This window comes from Saccostrea echinata, unplaced genomic scaffold, assembly GCF_033153115.1.
Source record: "Saccostrea echinata isolate AGI-Se365-2 ecotype Australia unplaced genomic scaffold, CSIRO_AGI_Sech_v1 ptg000040l, whole genome shotgun sequence".
Lineage (NCBI taxonomy): Eukaryota > Metazoa > Mollusca > Bivalvia > Ostreida > Ostreidae > Saccostrea > Saccostrea echinata.
Genome location: NW_026889789.1, coordinates 6,457,971 through 6,476,529, shown reverse-complemented (window position 1 = coordinate 6,476,529; position 18,559 = coordinate 6,457,971). Strand labels below are relative to the sequence as shown.

Sequence of the window (18,559 nt, the reverse complement as noted above, 5' to 3'; positions counted from 1 at the left end):
GTAGAAAAATAGTTGAAAATTGACAAACTTGTGGGATTTTTTTTAAATTGATATTTTGAAAAACCTACCTATCAGGGACGTAAAACAAAGAATTAAGATGGGTGAACATGACGAGCGAAAAGCCTATAGTGTGACAAACATGAAGGTGAAAAATTAAATCTCAGTTACATGTATATCAAAATTTTCCTTGATAATTCATCTAACATTAAAATATACTTTATGTAAAATCTCTACAATCTGCAAAAATCTCACAAAGATTGAAATTATTTGCTTATGAAATATTGTACACACACTAAAGAGGGCAAAAAGAGTCATTTTCTCAGACTGTAACACTATTTTTTGAATATGAGTGGGCCTTTGCTCCATTTCTTTGAAAGTTAATCCTCGAAGTTTGCATAAAAATATGCATTTTTGGGTTTCCTAAAATATGGAGCAACAACCCACTATATCTTAAAAATATATTTTTATGACATATCATTCGCATCTTTTCGAGAAATACTTGAAGTCAATTAAGTCAACGGTCATATCACAAACATGATTTAAATGCCACTATTCATCAGATCTTGCGTATTCTAGTGGTTAGCGTGCTAGTCCCGAAAGAAAATGATACTCAGGGTTTTTATTGCTAGGGTTCGAACCCCCACGAATATCATATTATTAATTTTTTTTTTTGAAAAGAATAAATTTTCCTAGAAAATTTTCCTCATTAAAGTTTTGTTTATCATAATTTCATACATTTCAATAATGAGAACTTTACTCTGATTTCACAAATTGAACATGATTTTTATATACATGTATTTGAAGCTATTGGCTTTCTGCACGCTATGTTCGCCCATCTCCTTTACTGTGGCCTAACATACTCTCTATCCCAGAGAATGAATTTTAATTTTAGCAATGAAGTTTTTCCTTAATTTGAATAGCATGAGTATATCGAAATAAAATAAAAATACAATAAAACATCAATTTCATTATGGATAGACAAGACTAGTATAACATTTCCAACAAATACATGAATTTAACAGAATATGCTTTGTTTAAGAAGTCTAATTCAAATTTTATTTATGTAATCTTTGATTTGTGAAGTTACGGACCACTTCACTCTTATTCACACTTACATGGATAAGAAAAAAATTAAACTTTAATTTTGACGAGTTTTAAAAATACATTAATATAGATATTAATGATATGCTGGTACATAGCATGCACATAGTACATATAGCACACAAAATACTTTCTCATTCAGATTTACAAGGTTATGAACCTCAAATACATGAATTATGGAGACATACGAAAAAGTTTGGCTGTTTTAGGGATTTTAGTGTCACCTGGTTCACAAGTGTGGGAAGTCAGTCTATATATCAGGTCTTAGCAGCTCAGTGGTTAAAGCACTTGTATAGTACGCCAGAGGCCCTTGGTTCGAGCTCTTCAAATTATATACGTATTAAATATTGATAATTAGCATCACCTTTTGATTTCTGAAGTGTTTTCAAAATGTCTTTAAAAAGAAAAACGCCAAAAATTTTGATATTGGTAATTTGTGATTTCCAATAGGATTATGTCGAAAACACCATCCTCTGGTATCATGCACAAAATAAAATGCCTTATAAAGTACCTTAATTTTTTGTGAGAGAACTTGTAAAAGTGGCAATACATGTACTTAAATGACAAATTCAATGTGGAAATTATATATTATTGGGGAAGATGTCTTCTGACTTTTTATTTTTTACACTGAATAAAAGAACACGACATGTGCTACCTACATGTATACTTTACTCTGTCATTACATTAAACAAACTGCCTCCCAAAGCCTTGACTTACATTCATTTGTACAAACCTATCAAAAACAATAAGCTTCATTCCCAGGTGGTCTTCAAAAAATTTATTTAAATGTATTAAATAAAACAGTAAAATTCAATTTACAAATCTACAAAATATCTTCGATATATGCACCAAAAATAAAACAAGCTCCAAAGTGTAAAAAAAATATTAATTTATGAATACACTTTAATTCTCATTTTTTGCAGAAATGATGGTCATACCCAGAGATAATAAAAAAAAGTAGATTGTATAAGATTGGGTGACTTCACAAAAATTGATTTTGTCATAAAGAAACAAAATGATAATAAATAACAAAGCACTGTGGTCTCTAAAGGAAGTTTTTTTCTATCACTTGATAGGAACACATTTTAGACTGTTGGCCGTGACATTTCCTAGTTTTGTTTTCATTATGTGACCCTGCCATTCAGCTATGCTGTCCCCATCCACTCTCAAATCCACCTACAAATAAAGAAAATATTACCTTAGCAAAATCTCACTCAGACATACACTTTTATTCATGTGCGAGAGATATTTTACACGTTTTTACGATCTTTGTTTACTTGGTGAATATCTCTTGCTGCTAACCATTCCATATTTAATTGTGTGTGCCTTTATGTAGAATGTTTCTTCACAGTCTCTAGTCACAAAAAGGTTCAAAACTTACAAATGAATAAATGTTGCTGCAAATATTATTTTGTTTACAATACGACATGTCAATATTAAGTCTGTGATGAGTCCACTCTAACACTGTACCTGTAATTTTTCCCAGACTTTTTTCTTGGGCTTTAATTCTTCCTCAGGGGTTCCCTCCTCAAATCCTTCAAACACAACCCTGTCCCCCGGGGTGCTTCCCTGGGGTGGATCCAATGGTTCTACAGCCCGTGGCTCATCTCTACAACACAAAGAAATGGGAACTTGAGATTTCTTATTACTAGTATTCTTAGCAGGAACTTTTTGTATTAAACCAAAAAAGCATTATTAGAACATTAATTTTTCTGCTGTATATATTCCATTCAATGCAGAAAAGGCATGCTGGCATAACAGAAAAGTTCAAGAAATGTGCCCCTAATAAATGGTTTTTGAATTATTAAGACAGATGACTGATTTTTAGAAATTGAAATCAAAGTTTGTGCAAAACAGAGCAGGCTTGGTTCTGACATAAATAATGAATACATTCAAAATGATACAAAACTGTGTAGGTCAGTTGTACTGTAAACCTGGATATTACACTTGGATTAATTTAATATGTGAAATATGAGACACAAAAACCTACAGAGAGAGTGAGTCAATAATTTCCAATGTGCCAATGCTTTTAAACATCTTTCTTTTAGTGTTAATAATATGCTGTCATGGTACCACAAAAATAAACCCCACATGTATAGTTTCTTCCACTAATTCATGAAATTAACAAATACAAATATATGCACCTTTAATGTGAAAATAATTAGTACATTTGTTAAAAAACACTCATTATATATATTTACTTAATAACTTACACTGAGGCACACATAAGCTTGGCCTGGGATTTATGTAATAACTTACACAGAGGCACACATAAGCATGGCTTGGGATTTATGTGGCTATAAATTACACTAAGGCACACATAAGCATGGTCTGGGATTTATGCAATAACTTACACTGAGGCACACATAAGCATGGCCTGGAATTTATGTAATAACTTACACCAAGGCACACATAAGCATGGCCTGGGATTTATGTGGTAAAAACTTACACTGAAGCACACATAAGCATGGCCTGGGATTTATGTGGTAAAAACTTACACTGAGGCACACATAAGCATGGCCTGGGATTCCACGCCCCTCATTTTGACTGCCTTGAGATTACACAGGAACACCCCAAGTCTCTCATGCAGGTTCTCCATGGGGTACAGTCCGGCCAGACCACTGACCACTGTCCGCGGCTTCTCCTCCCCAATGTCCACTGTTTCTATGTACAGAGACTCAGCGTCCGGATGCTATACACAGGGGAAAATCAACAATTATTTAAAAAAAAACATTTTTCAAATTTTTCTATGTATTGCCAGAGAGTATGTGTATGGATGCTACATGCTACACAAAGAAAAAAACATCAAAAATAATTATCGAAAAACAATTTCTTTAAAAACTTCTTTTTGTGTACAGTGACTCAACAACCAGATACTACTCAAAGAATGAATAGTGACAACTGCATGTGTATTTAAGATACATTTAATGATTTTTTAAGTTTCCAAAAATATTATGAGAAAATATTTTTATTATTATCCTTCTGTGTTTAATAACATATTTAAAGACTTCTAGGAGAATGTGACTAATTACTTTCTAGGTTTCAATTCATAAAATACTCAGTCTGATTTATTTTTTCAAACTAAAAAACTTTCAGTAAATGTAGAAAAAAAATGAGATCAATGAAGCTAGAAAAATGTGAACACAATTGACCTTTTTGACCTCCAGGATTTTGCCCACTCGTAGATCTAATAATGAAGGAGAGAGTTCTCCTGCCCCACCAGCTGCCGGCTGAGTGCCTGCCTTCTCTATAAAACAAAAGTACTATTTAATCATCTAAGATTAAAGATTAAAAGAAACACACCCACACCCACAATCAAAAAAGTACTGTAAGTATCACACAGGTTTTATATAACCTGACCATAATGCTTCAAAAAAAGTTTAATAATAAAAAAATCATCGTAAAAGATCTGCTAAAAATATGGGTTTTTTTCCATCTCTTGATATCATTAAATCATTTTCTTTAATCAGAAAAATCAGTAAAATTTATAAGAATAACCAAAAATTTGAGAAATCAAATTAAGATAATTACAGTATATTGACTAACAAAGCTGTTGTGTTTTTTTTAAGTTTAAACCTAAAACACAAATGTATCAAGAGTAAGCTCCCTTACTTTTCTTCTCTACAGGGTAAGCCTGGGCCACCAGTTTTTTGTTCTCAGCTGACTCAAACTCTTTTCTGATTGGTTCCAGCAACTCATTTAAATATCCTTCCACTGCGACCTTCAGATCTCCAGGATGCACTTCCTATCAAAATTAAAATGTGTAAATTTGCAATTATAAATATTCTTGCAAGGTATTTTTTCAGTGATGAATAATTAATTATATAAAAACTCTTTATTCTAGAACATGAACACATATTGAATTCTTTTAGACATCCTCAACATCCAGAAATCTTTAAATATTAAAATTATTTATGAGATATATACTCTTATAAACAGTCTGAAATATTTGGTAAACTGCATCTATGAAAACAATTTTAAATGCTTTGAATATTTTTGAATAACTTCTTGATAAGAAAACATAAACATGTATGTATGAAGATGTATACCCCAATTGTCCCAAATCTGTCATATTCTATAATTTACAGGAAGCTGCTTAATTATTGTTTTCTAAAAATGTGTCTTCCATTTGTGTGAGTGAAGGCTATTGGATATAATCAACAATAAATGTTTTTCTTTCTTTATATTTTATACCTCTTTAGCAAATGCCTTTTCTAAGTCATCATAGGTGGTGTACAGTGAGTCACCACCAAACTCTGGCTTCCTGGTTACAAGGAAACCTACAGAATATCAAATACAAACATTGTCAACAAGAAAAAAATACAAACTGTGGTTAAAGGGAGATAATCTACGCTCAATATTAATTTTAAAAAAAATTTTCAAATTGAAAGACAAGTATCGGTACATTAGTGGGTGGTAAATTTGATGTAAATTGAAACCAAGAGAGAAGCCTATTCCCTAGCTCATTTATGATATGTCAGCCAAGTTTTTCACAATAAAGTTCTTAATACCCCATCACGCCATTTTTTAAATTTTGATATTTGGGCTAGTATACATTGTATCACAACATAAAAACTTAACAATACTCTAATACCTTCTTTGGCTCTGAGTGGGAACAATACATGTTGACAGAAGGACAAGACGCCATTATCCTTCACATTGCCCGGCTCACAGAAGGCTTTCTTTAGCTTCTTTTTCAGAGCAGCGGGGGAGTCCAGTAAATCAATCTTAGAATCCTCCACGGAGGAACTCATTTTGTCCCCCGTCAGCCCAGGGACTGTGGGTAATCAAAACAGGATATTAACAATTAACATTAAAATGAAGTTCATTTAAATTAATATTAATTTTCTACAAAAATTCAGAATATTAATAAATACCCATACTTTATTTGAGTCTTGTTTCTCATTTACTGGCATTCATTTAAACTGTACTAGACCAAGTATTGAGTTAAATTTAATTCTTATAAATAAGGATTTCTTGAAATCTCATACAACAGTAAACATATTTATACATTTATGTATGATATTATCTTTTCAGATTGATAATCTTTGTTGTAGAAGTTTAATCCATGATTAAATTCAATCAACGAAAAATCTTAGACACATCAATATTTTTATCTTACACATAGTTCAGTACCGAGAACTTTAAGATTGTCTGAAATACATATGTGAAATGTATCTTTATACTTTAATAACAATCAAGCATACAAAGCTCAGCCTGAGAAAATATTTTCAAATTTTATCATATTCTCTGTTACGTTACTGGTAATTAATTATACATGTACAGTATATAAATTATTTGTTACAAAGATTTAGAATGAACTCAATGTTTCAGAAGTTAACTTACCCATAGGATTCATGAGATGAATTCTTTTTGTGTACCCTAAATGAGGTAGGTACTGAAAAACAATAAAATTTAAAATAATTTCATTTTCAACTTTTCATTAAATATTGATTAACACCACATCATTAAACACTGATTTTAGAAAATTCACCTTTCAATTTTCCATGTATGGGGTTCACTCTTTGCATTAAAATTTGTATTTTAGTTCCTCAATAATTGCTACTTAATCAAGTTTCCTTGCAAAAAATTAATGTACCTTACCAGGCATTTTTGCAAGATACCAGAGGATTTTGATTTGAACATATTTTATTGTTTAACACAAAAGGATTAGAAACAAGTTCTAAGAACTTGTTTCTAATCCTTTTGTGTTAAGAACTTCTTACAACTTACAAGTTCTTCTCCTGAGGATGTTATTTACTATAGAATCCTATTGGAAATCACTAGTATTGTCAATATCACAATTTTTTGTGTCTTTGTCTACTTAGACATTTTGAAAACAATTTAAAAAACAGAAATAAGTGATAATAATGATTAATCTGTTGTATTTTACGAAGAAATACAAAACAGATATTCGACCAACATGTCGTCAGACCTCAAACCAACCTTTTCAGCAAATGTGAAGATTTTCCTCTGATCTACACCTCCAAATTGAGCATCAACCTTTAAGTACTCCTCATCTAGAGCCTAACAAATATGAAAATTCAATTCAAATTTCACTTAAACATTACCCAGAAAATCTACATTTATAAAATTGTGCCTTAAAAAACTACACTTGGTCTGTTAAAAATTTGGTCTTGTAAATACTTAAATTTCATTATTTCTGATTTCAGTATTTAATAACATATTACATGTATTTGCCTTATTCATAGACAATTTTGTAAATCAATTAAGTTTGTTAGCACAGTCAGCACTGATACCTGCAGTCCTGGGTATAGGAGGCCACTTAGGAGGGGATTCCCCACCTGCTTGACTACCTCAGCCCCCGCTTTCTTGGCATCGTGTTCTGTTACCATAGATGACATTCTGTACACATCCAGAGTGTACTCTCTGCAGAGAAAATAAATATGTAATTCATCCTTATATTAGAGAGATATTGTAAATTAAAGTGGTTACCGGTATAATGAATTTGTTGAAGGTTTGTGAAATATTTGACAAATTCCATATAAGAAAAAAGGCAAAATAGAAAATGACAATTTTCAAGTATTTAAACAGTGCTCTCTTTAAGAGGAATATGAAAGTCGGCGAGATGAAACTTTGATGACTTTAAGAAATTCATCAATTTTGTCAACATTTCCACATTGTAAAAGTTTCCACTTCATATCTTTATTTTTTCTGTTATAAATATGGCAATATTATTAAAAGATATTCCTGTCATTTTTTTTGGTGTAGAGGTTATATATGTACACTGAAGCACATGATAAATCATATAACTGCTGAAACCTCTCAGAAAAGAAATATCGTCTAGCCATAGACCATGCAACAAGACTTAAGTCAAAATCAGTATACTTCCTTATGTTCATATTTAAATATGGACAACTTAAAGATGATTGAATCAACCTTTTTTGTGATCCTAGGACATATTGTACATTAACATATGTATTAATTATTTCTAATACATTAATCTGATTAAAATTGGATTCATTATTAATAATTGATTGCATTCATACAAAAATTTTGAGTATGATGTCACCCTATCTGCATGTCCGATGCATGTTCATGTAGTCTACATATGTACTGTGTCAAGACAAAGTCAAGTTCTAATGAGTTTATTGCAACCTTGTAATCAGAAAAAAAAATATTAAAAAAAAAAAACTCCACTTTTTTTTATCATTATTTAAGGTTGAAACATTAATCGTTCTTCTCACCCTCTGAAATTTTTCTATAAATTTCTAAAATTTTAAAAATGGGAAATATCTTAACAATAATGCTATACTAAACTTTCCTATACAATGAACTTATCTACTTACTTGCTGAGCTGGTAGTCTGAGCCCTTCACAAACTTCAATTTGTCCAGGGGGACCCCTATAGATTTGAGCATGGCTTTGATGACCCTCTCATAGTACTGGACTCGTAAACTCAGCAGATCCCAGGGGGCCTTCATGTTATCTAGGTAAGCATGCAAGTCTGCAAACAGAATGGTCACCTGAAAAAAAAAGAGGAAATTAAGGTATTAAATTCAATGTTTACAAATAAAGACAATGTTTTATCAATTAACAATATTCATTGATTCCATGTAATTATGTCGCTGAACTTGAAAGAAGTCACCATAGAGTCTGACATATCTTTTTCATGTTTTGTTTTACTAGAAAAAGACACAGATGGCAAACTAACAAATGAACTTAATGATAAATGTGATGACCTCAACTTTTCTTTCAACAAATTCAAATAAGTAAATAACCATTATCAGCTTATGTAGCACCATATCATTTGCACTTTACCCAATTCTTCCTGCTTTTACAGAAAACTGCACTTCAAACTACATTGTAGTTGTAAGAGCAACAGTTGATACTTTTACTTACCTCACATCCGGCCCTGAGGAAGTCGGCTATCTTAGACATGGGGACAAAGTATGCCACATGGGGTTTCCCCGTAGTGGCTGTCCCCCAGTAAACCTTTACATCTCTCTCCTTAAGAATGGTTGTTAGCTTCTCCTCTCCTATTATTTCCTACAACAATTCAAAATACAGTTGAACTTCAGTATCCCAAACACTGATATATCAAATACTGTGGTTATGTCTTAGTCATTGAGAAGTCCCAACCACTTATTCTTCAAGTATATTACCCTTAAGGCTAAAATCTCAAATCCTCAGATAGCTCAAAGTTTTTTCTTGGCTCCATCGAGTTCAAGATAATGAGGTTTGACTGTATATCAACATGATCATATTGGAATCATTTATAAGTTGCATTTAAATATATTTTTATTTTGTCAGTGAATTTTGTGAAAAAGAAAATGTCAGACAATATTTACGTTTAGAAGCGTAAAAGAAGTAAAATCCATGTGTACATGTACTGATTTGTAAACATAGTGTTACTGAAGTTGCAGGAGCATATCTATTTACTTGGGCTTTACATTAGAAATTGTCACATCTTTTCAGTTATGTAGATTTATAGAGAACAAGGTTGTTATAGCAATTCTCTAAGGACAACAGTTTTACATTGCTTTTCTACATTCTTAATTCATCAAATCTAGTTATTCTAGTACAGACTACAGAGTGGGTTGTTCCAAATAATTTTGAATCTAACACCTTCCATTTTAACTTGATCAATTCCATTTGATCAAAAGCTCTGTATGGTTGTTAAGTACAAAAAAGACAACTGAAATCTATGCATACTTTAAACAATTTATTTTCCAATTCTTACCAAATGCTTGTTAAAGAAACCATTATATATCTGGCATGTCTTAACAACTGTTTGTTAAGAACATGAAAAATAAGCTGAAGGAATTCTTAAATAATTGCTTGTTAAATAAAATTAAGTAAAACTGTTACACTTTTATACAGAGTTTTAACAACTGTTTGTTAAGACTACCCAAAGAATTCCACAAGATATATTCTTAACAACTGGTTGTTAGAAATGCAAAGGAAGATGAACAGAATAAAGTCTTAACAACTGCTTGTTAAGAATACCAAAAAAATTTCACAAGGTATATTCTTAACAACTGGTTGTTAGGAATGGAAAGGAAGTCAAACGGAATAAAGTCCTAACAACTGCTTGTTAAAAATACCAAAAGAATTTCACAAGATATATTCTTAACAACTGGTTGTTAGAAATGGAAAGGAAGTCAAACGGAATAAAGTCTTAACAACTGCTTGTTAAGAATACCAGAAGAATTTCACAGGATATATTCTTAACAACTGGTTGTTAGAAATGGAAAGGAAGTCAAACGGAATAAAGTCTTAACAACTGCTTGCTAAGGATGCTAGAAGTAGGTCCATGGAATCCTTTTAAAATTTGCTAGAAAACCGGGATAAAAATTGACAATTGACAATCAATTAAAATTATTAAGCAAATATAGCACATACAAGTTTAATGAAATATTCTTTTCTTAACAACTAGTTGTTAGAGGACCAAGGCTAGACAACTCAGGAAACATTGGGAAAAATGTCTTAACTTTTTAATAAAAAGATTAGGAGTATGTTCAAGATATTTTCTTAACAACTGCTTGTTAAGAAAGCTATGTTTCAATTAATGCAATTCTTTTAAGGATACACCAAAGGTTTCCAAATGCCAGAATTTAATTTACATGTAATTCTTTCATTATCAAAGATAACATAATAAAGGTATATATCATTTGAAAGCTTGTTAAATTTACTATTTAATTATCCTAATTTAAACTTTAATTAATAACTTATTTAAAAATTATTTAAATTTTAATGTAAATTTTAGTGCATAAATATTTTATAAATCAACCTTTTTGTATTTAACCCCTCAAAGTGGTCATTTTGCCTCAAGGTAGATTAAAGATTGAACTTAAAAACTGTATCTCAGATTTTTTATAAATCTTCTAATTCAAAAGTTACAGCCATTTGCTCTTCAATATTATCAATTTATTAGCCTAATTTAACATTTTCCTCAATAATTCCAAAACTAAGCTAGATATCAAAAATCTGAGATACGGTTTTGTGAACACACATTTGAGAAGCAACCCATCCAATTTTCAGAGAAATTGGTCAATAAATAAGGGAGCTGAATCCTTTGAAATAATACCACACACTGTCTGATCTTACTTTATAGTAGAAGTCAAAAACCCATTACACAACAAAATCTGCCAAAGCTAGAAATATATGACACCTTAGAGATTCAGCTTTGGATACCTGTCACTTGGCCATATTTCCTATGCATATTCACAAAAATGGGAGGTTCTTTTCTGTATTTAGATGCTTTTATTTAAGTAAAATAGGTTCAATTCTGAATCAGAAAGATTTCCCGGCAAAATGGCAAGAGCTAAGCTCCACCTTCATATTAATATTAGACATGATAAATTGTTCATCGAGTTTTCCTAAAAAAGTCTTGCAGTAGGTTTACTTGTTCTTCTCTATTACTCCCAAGTATTCAACAACTGCCACAGTGTAATATTCTATTCCTCTTCTGTAATACCCTGTAAAAAATATACATCATTTGAGTGGTAAAATTCACATTCTTTGATATTTTTTTCTATCTAATATATTATCAAATAAACCATTAATTGAATTTTTACATTCACCAAACAAATTTATTATATTTGTGCATAATGCTGGACAGATTTAGGCAGAGAAGTGTGATGGGGTAAACATGGAATTTGACCTCAGATACTTAAAAAAAAGGTAAGAAATATGAATAAAGAACTGCATTTTGTATCTTTATTTTTTTTTCTAAAAATGTGGCAAAATGAGCCAGTACTTCCTAATGGAAACATCCAATAAAAGAGGTTAGGACAAGTCCCAGAGATGAGTAAACCAAGACCCTGCAGGAGATCCCCCCCCCCCCCCCCCCAAATATTTCTCATAGACGTTAAGCAGCCAAAATTGCCATCAGATTTGTTCCCTTTTCCAGACTTTGTGTATTGCAAAAAGTCTTTATCTAAGCAATTAATACCATTGTCATTTGCTGGACAATATTAAAAAAAAATCACACTGTACAATTTCAAATTAGTTTCCATTACTTTATACTGGATTTATTATGAAAGAGGCTAGACAACAAGATAATTTTATCCAAGACTGAGCAATTAAACTCCTTTGCTTAAGTCCCAAGAGATCTAGATAACATCTGCCTGATCAGAGATGCTCTACCAGTTAATTCCTCACAGGAAACTCATTAATTTATCTCTAATTCAACATCTAATTTGTTATTAAAATTCTTCTTGACAACTGCTTGATAATTGTACCAATGTGGAATTTCTCTCTTGTTTTTGACACAAGCAAAACGTTATCATATTTATTAAAAATTGTTGTAAAGTTAGCAATGAGAAAAAAACTGTGTATTTTCTTGATGAAACATTTTATTAAATATCTGCAATATTCTTACATCTTTTGGGACTGTATAATTTAAAATGTAAAGACATATATATATATATATATATATATATATATATATATATATATATATATATTTAAATTTTGCCTTAAATGAAGGTCAAAGTGCCCTTTAAATAGGATGCGACAAACCCTCTATTTAAGATGCATCAAATGGCCGAGTATTACGGTTCTTGGTCTAAAAGTTATCTAGTAATGAGCCGAACAGGATTTTCCCCTTTCTTGACAATAACATCTTAATTAAAGGTCACAATGACCTATTTTTAGAGTGAAACACACCTTTTACACAAGATGTACCAGCGAACAAAGTTTCTTAATTCTATGCTCATAGTATAAAAATTATGAGCCGGACACGAAAAAGTAAACAGACAGACATATGGACAAACATAAACGCCATAACAAAATATGCCCTGCCTTAAGATGAGCGTATGAAATTATAATTCTCAGGCAGATTATTATTTCAAATATCCTCATTCAATTGACAAAATGAAAGCTTTATTACAGCAGAAGAAAAGAATTATGACATCTTAGTGAACCAGTTGCTGCGTAAAAAATCGTCCATTTGACAATTTTGAAGAAGTCAATAGAAATAGCTGTTTAATATTGTTTCTTTACCACTTTAGGGCGTAAAGTCACTTTGTATTATAGTTCCTGTAACGAATTCCATTTATAGGGTATGAAATACACTGTTGATTAATTACATGCGTTCAAATGCTTTACCTCACAAAGACCAAACATTTTTCATATGAACGTAATTTGTAAATATGTTTTAAAAATCAAAGCATAGATTTATATGGCACCACTTCCTATTATTATATTATGACAATGAGCATTAGACTTGATTTGGCAGATTTTTCTTTAAAAACTTGTATTGCTTAATATGAGGAAATATTTGTCCAGTCCTATCTTTTCTCTGTGTCATGATAACAGATCAAAGAGTCCGTTATATATAAAGATTACCTAATGTCGATCGAGAGAGAAAGAGAGAGAGAGAGAGAGATTACCTTAGGTTTTTAATCTTAGTCGATGCCATCGAGTATAACATAAATTCGATCGTTTTTTTAAAACTCCACAAGACAATCCCATTCTTTCATTCACTGCTTCATATTCTTTTAGGGTATCAGAATCTGTAACCAAGATTATACATTTATTACGAGATATTTCAATGAATCATTACATTTCATTGTTATTTATATTTAGTAAATGGATTAGTTCCGGTTGACAGTGAAGAATATCGGTACTTCGATTTCATTTTGAGTGAGAAGTCCAACGAACATTATTTTTTAGGTGGCCTTATTAAATATGCGAGGAAAGAGTAAGCGCGGCTGAGGGAGACAGATGATGTTTACTTGAAAGCATACTGAATAATTTATCTATTTATGAAAAAAAAACTTTACACATCAATTATTTAAACACAAACACACACACAACACACACGGTAATTATTCTGAGTACCTATTCCGGGCATATTGAATACATATTCACACGTTTGTTAGGTATCAAGGAAACAAAACAAAATTTCAAATTATCAAAACCAGTCCACAAGGTAGAGAAATTCGACGTGATTCACCCGTTGGTTACCGACGATTGCTTTTCCTTTTCGTAGAATTTCCCACAACCGTCAACGGACGAGTTCATTGGTTACTGTTGAAAGGTGAAACAGGTTAATCTTTCGTCGGTAAAACAGTGTATTGATCTGACTACTCTATTCCAGTTTACATGTAACAACAATTTTGTACATATTTTAATATTACAAAGTCGTAAATTCTTTCCCTGTCATAGAACTGTTATTAATTTCTCGGGCTGTATTCGATAAAACATAATTCATAAGTTTTAGGGATTATCATCGCATGCCGATTTTTTGGTAAATTTCTATTTTAAAGGAAATAATAGAAAAGCGAAGATGATGAAAAAAAAAAGGAAAAATGACTGGAATTTGATGTACCAATTTTAATCGATTTGAGGGATTTTTTTCGGGGGGGGGGGTTCTCATTTAAAAAAGAAACTTAATACTGGTGTAATAGATCATATTTTGCTATGTCTTTAGGATATACATATTACATGTAAGTGAATTGAATAATATAAATACATGTAGCATATAAAAATACGTTCATGGAAAAGCAATTTGCTTAAAACGGACGGGTTCAACAGAAAATAATGCTTCCACGGATATTCCTGAAATATTCTCAATAAAAATAACTTTTAAAAGACGTGTGTCCGTAAAAGAATAATTAATGAAATATTAAGTTTTGTATGATGTTAAAAGGTTACTAAAAATTCTTAACTCTTTCTTATATTTATCAAGCACGTGAAAATACTTAATAGCCTATTTCTTACTTTAGATTATGAATATTAATGACACTTCTTTGTAACTACTTTCTACAGCTTGAGTATTTCTGACATTTTGTCAGTTTAAAATTAGAAAAGCGGCATTTGTGAAAATAATTTTAAAACAGGGCAGAAAGCATTGTCTTTTCTATCTACACAGTTGTTATTATCCCTTGAACCATTATTCATTACATGTGTGTACTCCGTGATGCGAACAGAACGATGGTTGCGGATTAAATTATATTAATGGGAAAAATCAGCCTTACTACTTCTTGTTTTATGGACACTGATAAAAATAACCTCAAGGGTAAGGAATGGATTAACAATTACTCATTCGACACATCTCGGCTGTTTCATGTCAGTAACGCCGGGAATTATCCGAAGTTATCGAATGCGCAATCAAAAATTCTCGTTACACATTCAGTCTAGATATCTTCATAATTTGGAAGCTTAGAGATTTAAACAAAACGGCATACTATAGGATTTTAAAAATTCATTTCAGTTGATAATTAATCAATTAAAACTTACAGGAAAATAAATTTTCGATTAAAAAAATTCATTAAGTACGTACAATGTTGGTATAATTTAAAAGAAATGCCGGTCCTTTTAGTCTTAACGTTACGATTTTCCAGTATTAAAGGACCAAAAATATGTATATATATTCACTCTTTTACAAGTTTTTTTTATTATTATTATTTATCATTTCTATATCTTGTCTTGTTTAATACATGTATGCTGAACATTTAACTTTTAACATTCAATCATTCTTTAAAACTTAAATACTTTGTACAAATGGCACATGCTTTTTAAGTCAAAATCATATATCTTACCTAGTCCTGAATTGACAGTTTCACTTGAATGCAAAAGATCTTCATCTTCAATACGTTTTTCTTGATCTGCAACAAAATGTTTGAATGAGTATTTAACTTCCGCTCCTTTATTTCTGCGCATGTCAAACAGTTATTCTTAATTTGATTGGTGATTTTTGGGGATATAGCCAATCGAATTCGAATACACTATTGAGGGCAAATATTTCGATTTCCAGTGATATGTTTCAGCCATTCTACAATTATGCCGACGGATTTTTTGTTAATTTTTTTTTATTATAAAGAAGATCCCACAAATTGCGACGCACAGTAGACTCCCTCTTTGTGATACTGATGGCAAGGACATAGAAGTTACTGTTGACGATCAAAGTAAGTGAATCTAATCTATTTACATACAATAATTACATATTACCTAATGTGAAGATGTTTGTACTATAAACGGCCAGTAGATGGTATTTTAATGTTTGTGAGTGTGGGTGTGTGGGCGTGAGGGTGTCTCTGTGTGTGAGAGGGAGGGTGTGGGATTGTGTGGGAGGTTGTTTAGGTGAGTGTGTGTCAACTTGAAATTCTACAGGTTTTTTTTTTTTTCATTAAAGCTTAAAAGAATTGCACACAAAAAAATACCAGTAAAGTTATTCCTTTTCTATCATCTTAACATATAAGTCCATTTTAATTCGATGTGCACAGTTCAAGTTTCCTATGAAATATATATTGGCACTCTGCACCACAGACTTTTATGATCCTCCACACCCTTTTTTGCCTATTGAGTTGACCTTGATTTCAAATTTATTACTTGACCCCCCCCCCCCCCCCGCCGGAAAATCAAGAATCTAATTACCACGTACCATGACGACTTTATTATTTTTCAAACGTCTAAACTTACTTCTCCCTTTTCAGAAAACCTCCCCATCTTACTCTAAATGTGAAGATACATGTAAAACACTAATCACCAGAATTTTCCCCTAGTTTTACATGTACGTCGAAACAAGGCTGAAGCAAAATACCTTACGAATTCCCCTTTGAATCAATGGCGTGTCAGCCCGAAACAGGGACAGAAGTGTTTGTCAGCTGTTCCTGGCTTGATTGCAATGCATTGATTTTTCCAACAGATTTTCAAATTTCTTGTGTAAAAAAAATGGCAGTTCATGATAAGGATTGAAGTGATATATCGCGATATGAAATTTTTGGCTATACCCATCCCTATTTTTTTTATACATGAAAAGCATGCTCATTGTTAAATTAAACAAGTCATTTTATGTACCGGTAGATATTATTGCCAGGCGCGGATCCAAGAATTTTTTACGGGGGTGGACCCCTCCCCCCCCCGCCCACCCCATTCAAAAAAAAACTTTTCCATCCAAGAAATATATTTTAAAAAAGAAAAACAAACAAACAAACAGACAAAAAAAAAAAAGAAAAAGAAAAAACTCAACTCTTTTCCCAAACGTGAAATACCTATTTCGTGAAGGGGGTGGGGGGTGGGGTTGGGTCGTGTTTGTTGACATTTAAAGCTTCATACCTATGACTTTTCATACCCATTTCACATAGAGAGCTATGACTTTTCATATCAATTTCACATAGATCCGCGTTTTCGAGGAGGGATCGTGTTTTCGGGGGGGGGGGGTCCAAGGTCAATTTTACTTGGAATAGTATATATATTTAATAACTCTGCAAATTCCAGGGGTCCCGCCCCCCCCCCCCCTTCTAGATCCGTGCATGATTGCGCAGTGTGATTAGGTCAAGTAATGACCTGTGGCCTGTGAAAATGAAGATATTTGCTCTCTGCATGTATATATCATAGAGATATACTACAAATGTATATATAATGTATTGTTTTAAAAAAATGTGAACAGGAGTACTTCTTCCACGACGTTTGTTTTAAATTATCTATTTAAAATGATAAATTAACATCTAAAGCTCTACAATTTTGCTAAGACGATGTCCTAAATTTTGATAATGTGGTACAACCTGAAGCCTCAAAATTATTTAAGCTTGATCCCTCATGAACTAAAGAGATTTTAATGAATCGATGAACTATCTAATTTACTTTTACATAAAAAAAAAATAGAAATTAAAAGATATCTTACCTTGATGTATAGAGAACGTTCGGAGATTCCAACAGAACACAGGATAATAGAATTTCTGAAAGAGTGTAAGTTTTCGCGGGAAATGTTACCATGTTAATCTTATTTTGCATACGATGGGCTGGCTGAAGCCTGTCATTAATTTCTACCAATGGCAGCACTAGAATCATTTCGACGGGTCGCCTTTAACTTGTATAGACAGATGTCCGAAACACTCATCACAGACATCAAAGGGTCAGATTTTCCTAACATTGAATAGCTTGGTACTCCGCTAATAACTGTTACTCTTTCGTCGCATAATTGACATCGCATAAAATGCTAGAATCTGAAAGACGTACTTAAAATATTTTAATAAAAATATATTTGGGTTTAAATAAACGATTTCTCAAGGAATATGAAATCTTGTTACGCTAAAACTTTATCATTTACCATCAATGTATAAATATAAAATCGGATTTATCTAAAATAAGTCCTTTAGATAAACGCAGTCTTCCTGTGGGTTAATTAACGAAAACACCGAGATTTATTTTCTGCATTTTAAAATGTACAATGAGTTAAGATCCGTTTTATTTCACACCATAAGAAATAATAAATGAATATTAGCCCTTGATATTATCCTCCATGAGGACCCATTTGTGGGGCGCCTGAATATCAAACATTTTTAAAGCTTTGCACAAGTAAATCTAAAAAAAAAATGAAAAGATTTTGCTGATTTTGATGATCATTTCTCTTTCTTCTACAACCCTCTTCCCTCTGCAATATTTTTCTGTTCTTATAAACCATTTCATACCCCGCACTCTAAATATATTTATTTACATTTTTCGTGTAACGAGCATTTTTGTTTATATTCTTTGTATATAGGAGA

General features: G+C 31.7%; 1 protein-coding gene and 1 long non-coding RNA gene across 2 annotated transcripts; both read right to left on the bottom strand.

Annotated features, from left to right (window-relative positions):
• Positions 1-1,954: 1,954 nt before the first annotated feature.
• Positions 1,955-9,106, bottom strand: LOC133200661 (tyrosine--tRNA ligase, cytoplasmic-like). Its single transcript, XM_061336434.1, has 12 exons — positions 8,964-9,106; positions 8,412-8,587; positions 7,362-7,491; positions 7,048-7,128; positions 6,448-6,499; positions 5,696-5,878; positions 5,296-5,381; positions 4,714-4,846; positions 4,254-4,348; positions 3,600-3,793; positions 2,572-2,710; positions 1,955-2,277 (listed from the first exon to the last, which is right to left on the bottom strand). Exons 1-12 carry the CDS (start codon positions 9,000-9,002, stop codon positions 2,167-2,169), a joined length of 1,419 nt encoding a protein of 472 aa, XP_061192418.1. The 5' UTR covers positions 9,003-9,106; the 3' UTR covers positions 1,955-2,166.
• Positions 9,107-10,319: 1,213 nt separating this feature from the next.
• LOC133200659 (uncharacterized) lies at positions 10,320-15,658 on the bottom strand. The gene is made up of 3 exons (XR_009722985.1): positions 15,614-15,658; positions 13,460-13,582; positions 10,320-11,542 (listed from the first exon to the last, which is right to left on the bottom strand). It is a non-coding gene; the product is annotated as an uncharacterized LOC133200659 (long non-coding RNA).
• Positions 15,659-18,559: the final 2,901 nt, after the last annotated feature.

Coding starts and splice junctions, on each gene's coding strand:
- LOC133200661 (XM_061336434.1), bottom strand. CDS start 9,002: ATGTCTAAGATAGCCGACTTCCTCAGGGCCGGATGTGAG. Junction 4,349..4,713: donor TTACCCTGTAGAGAAGAAAA/GTAAGGGAGCTT, acceptor TTTGTTTTATAG/AGAAGGCAGGCACTCAGCCG. Junction 2,711..3,599: donor ATGCTTATGTGTGCCTCAGT/GTAAGTTTTTAC, acceptor TTTGTGTTGTAG/AGATGAGCCACGGGCTGTAG.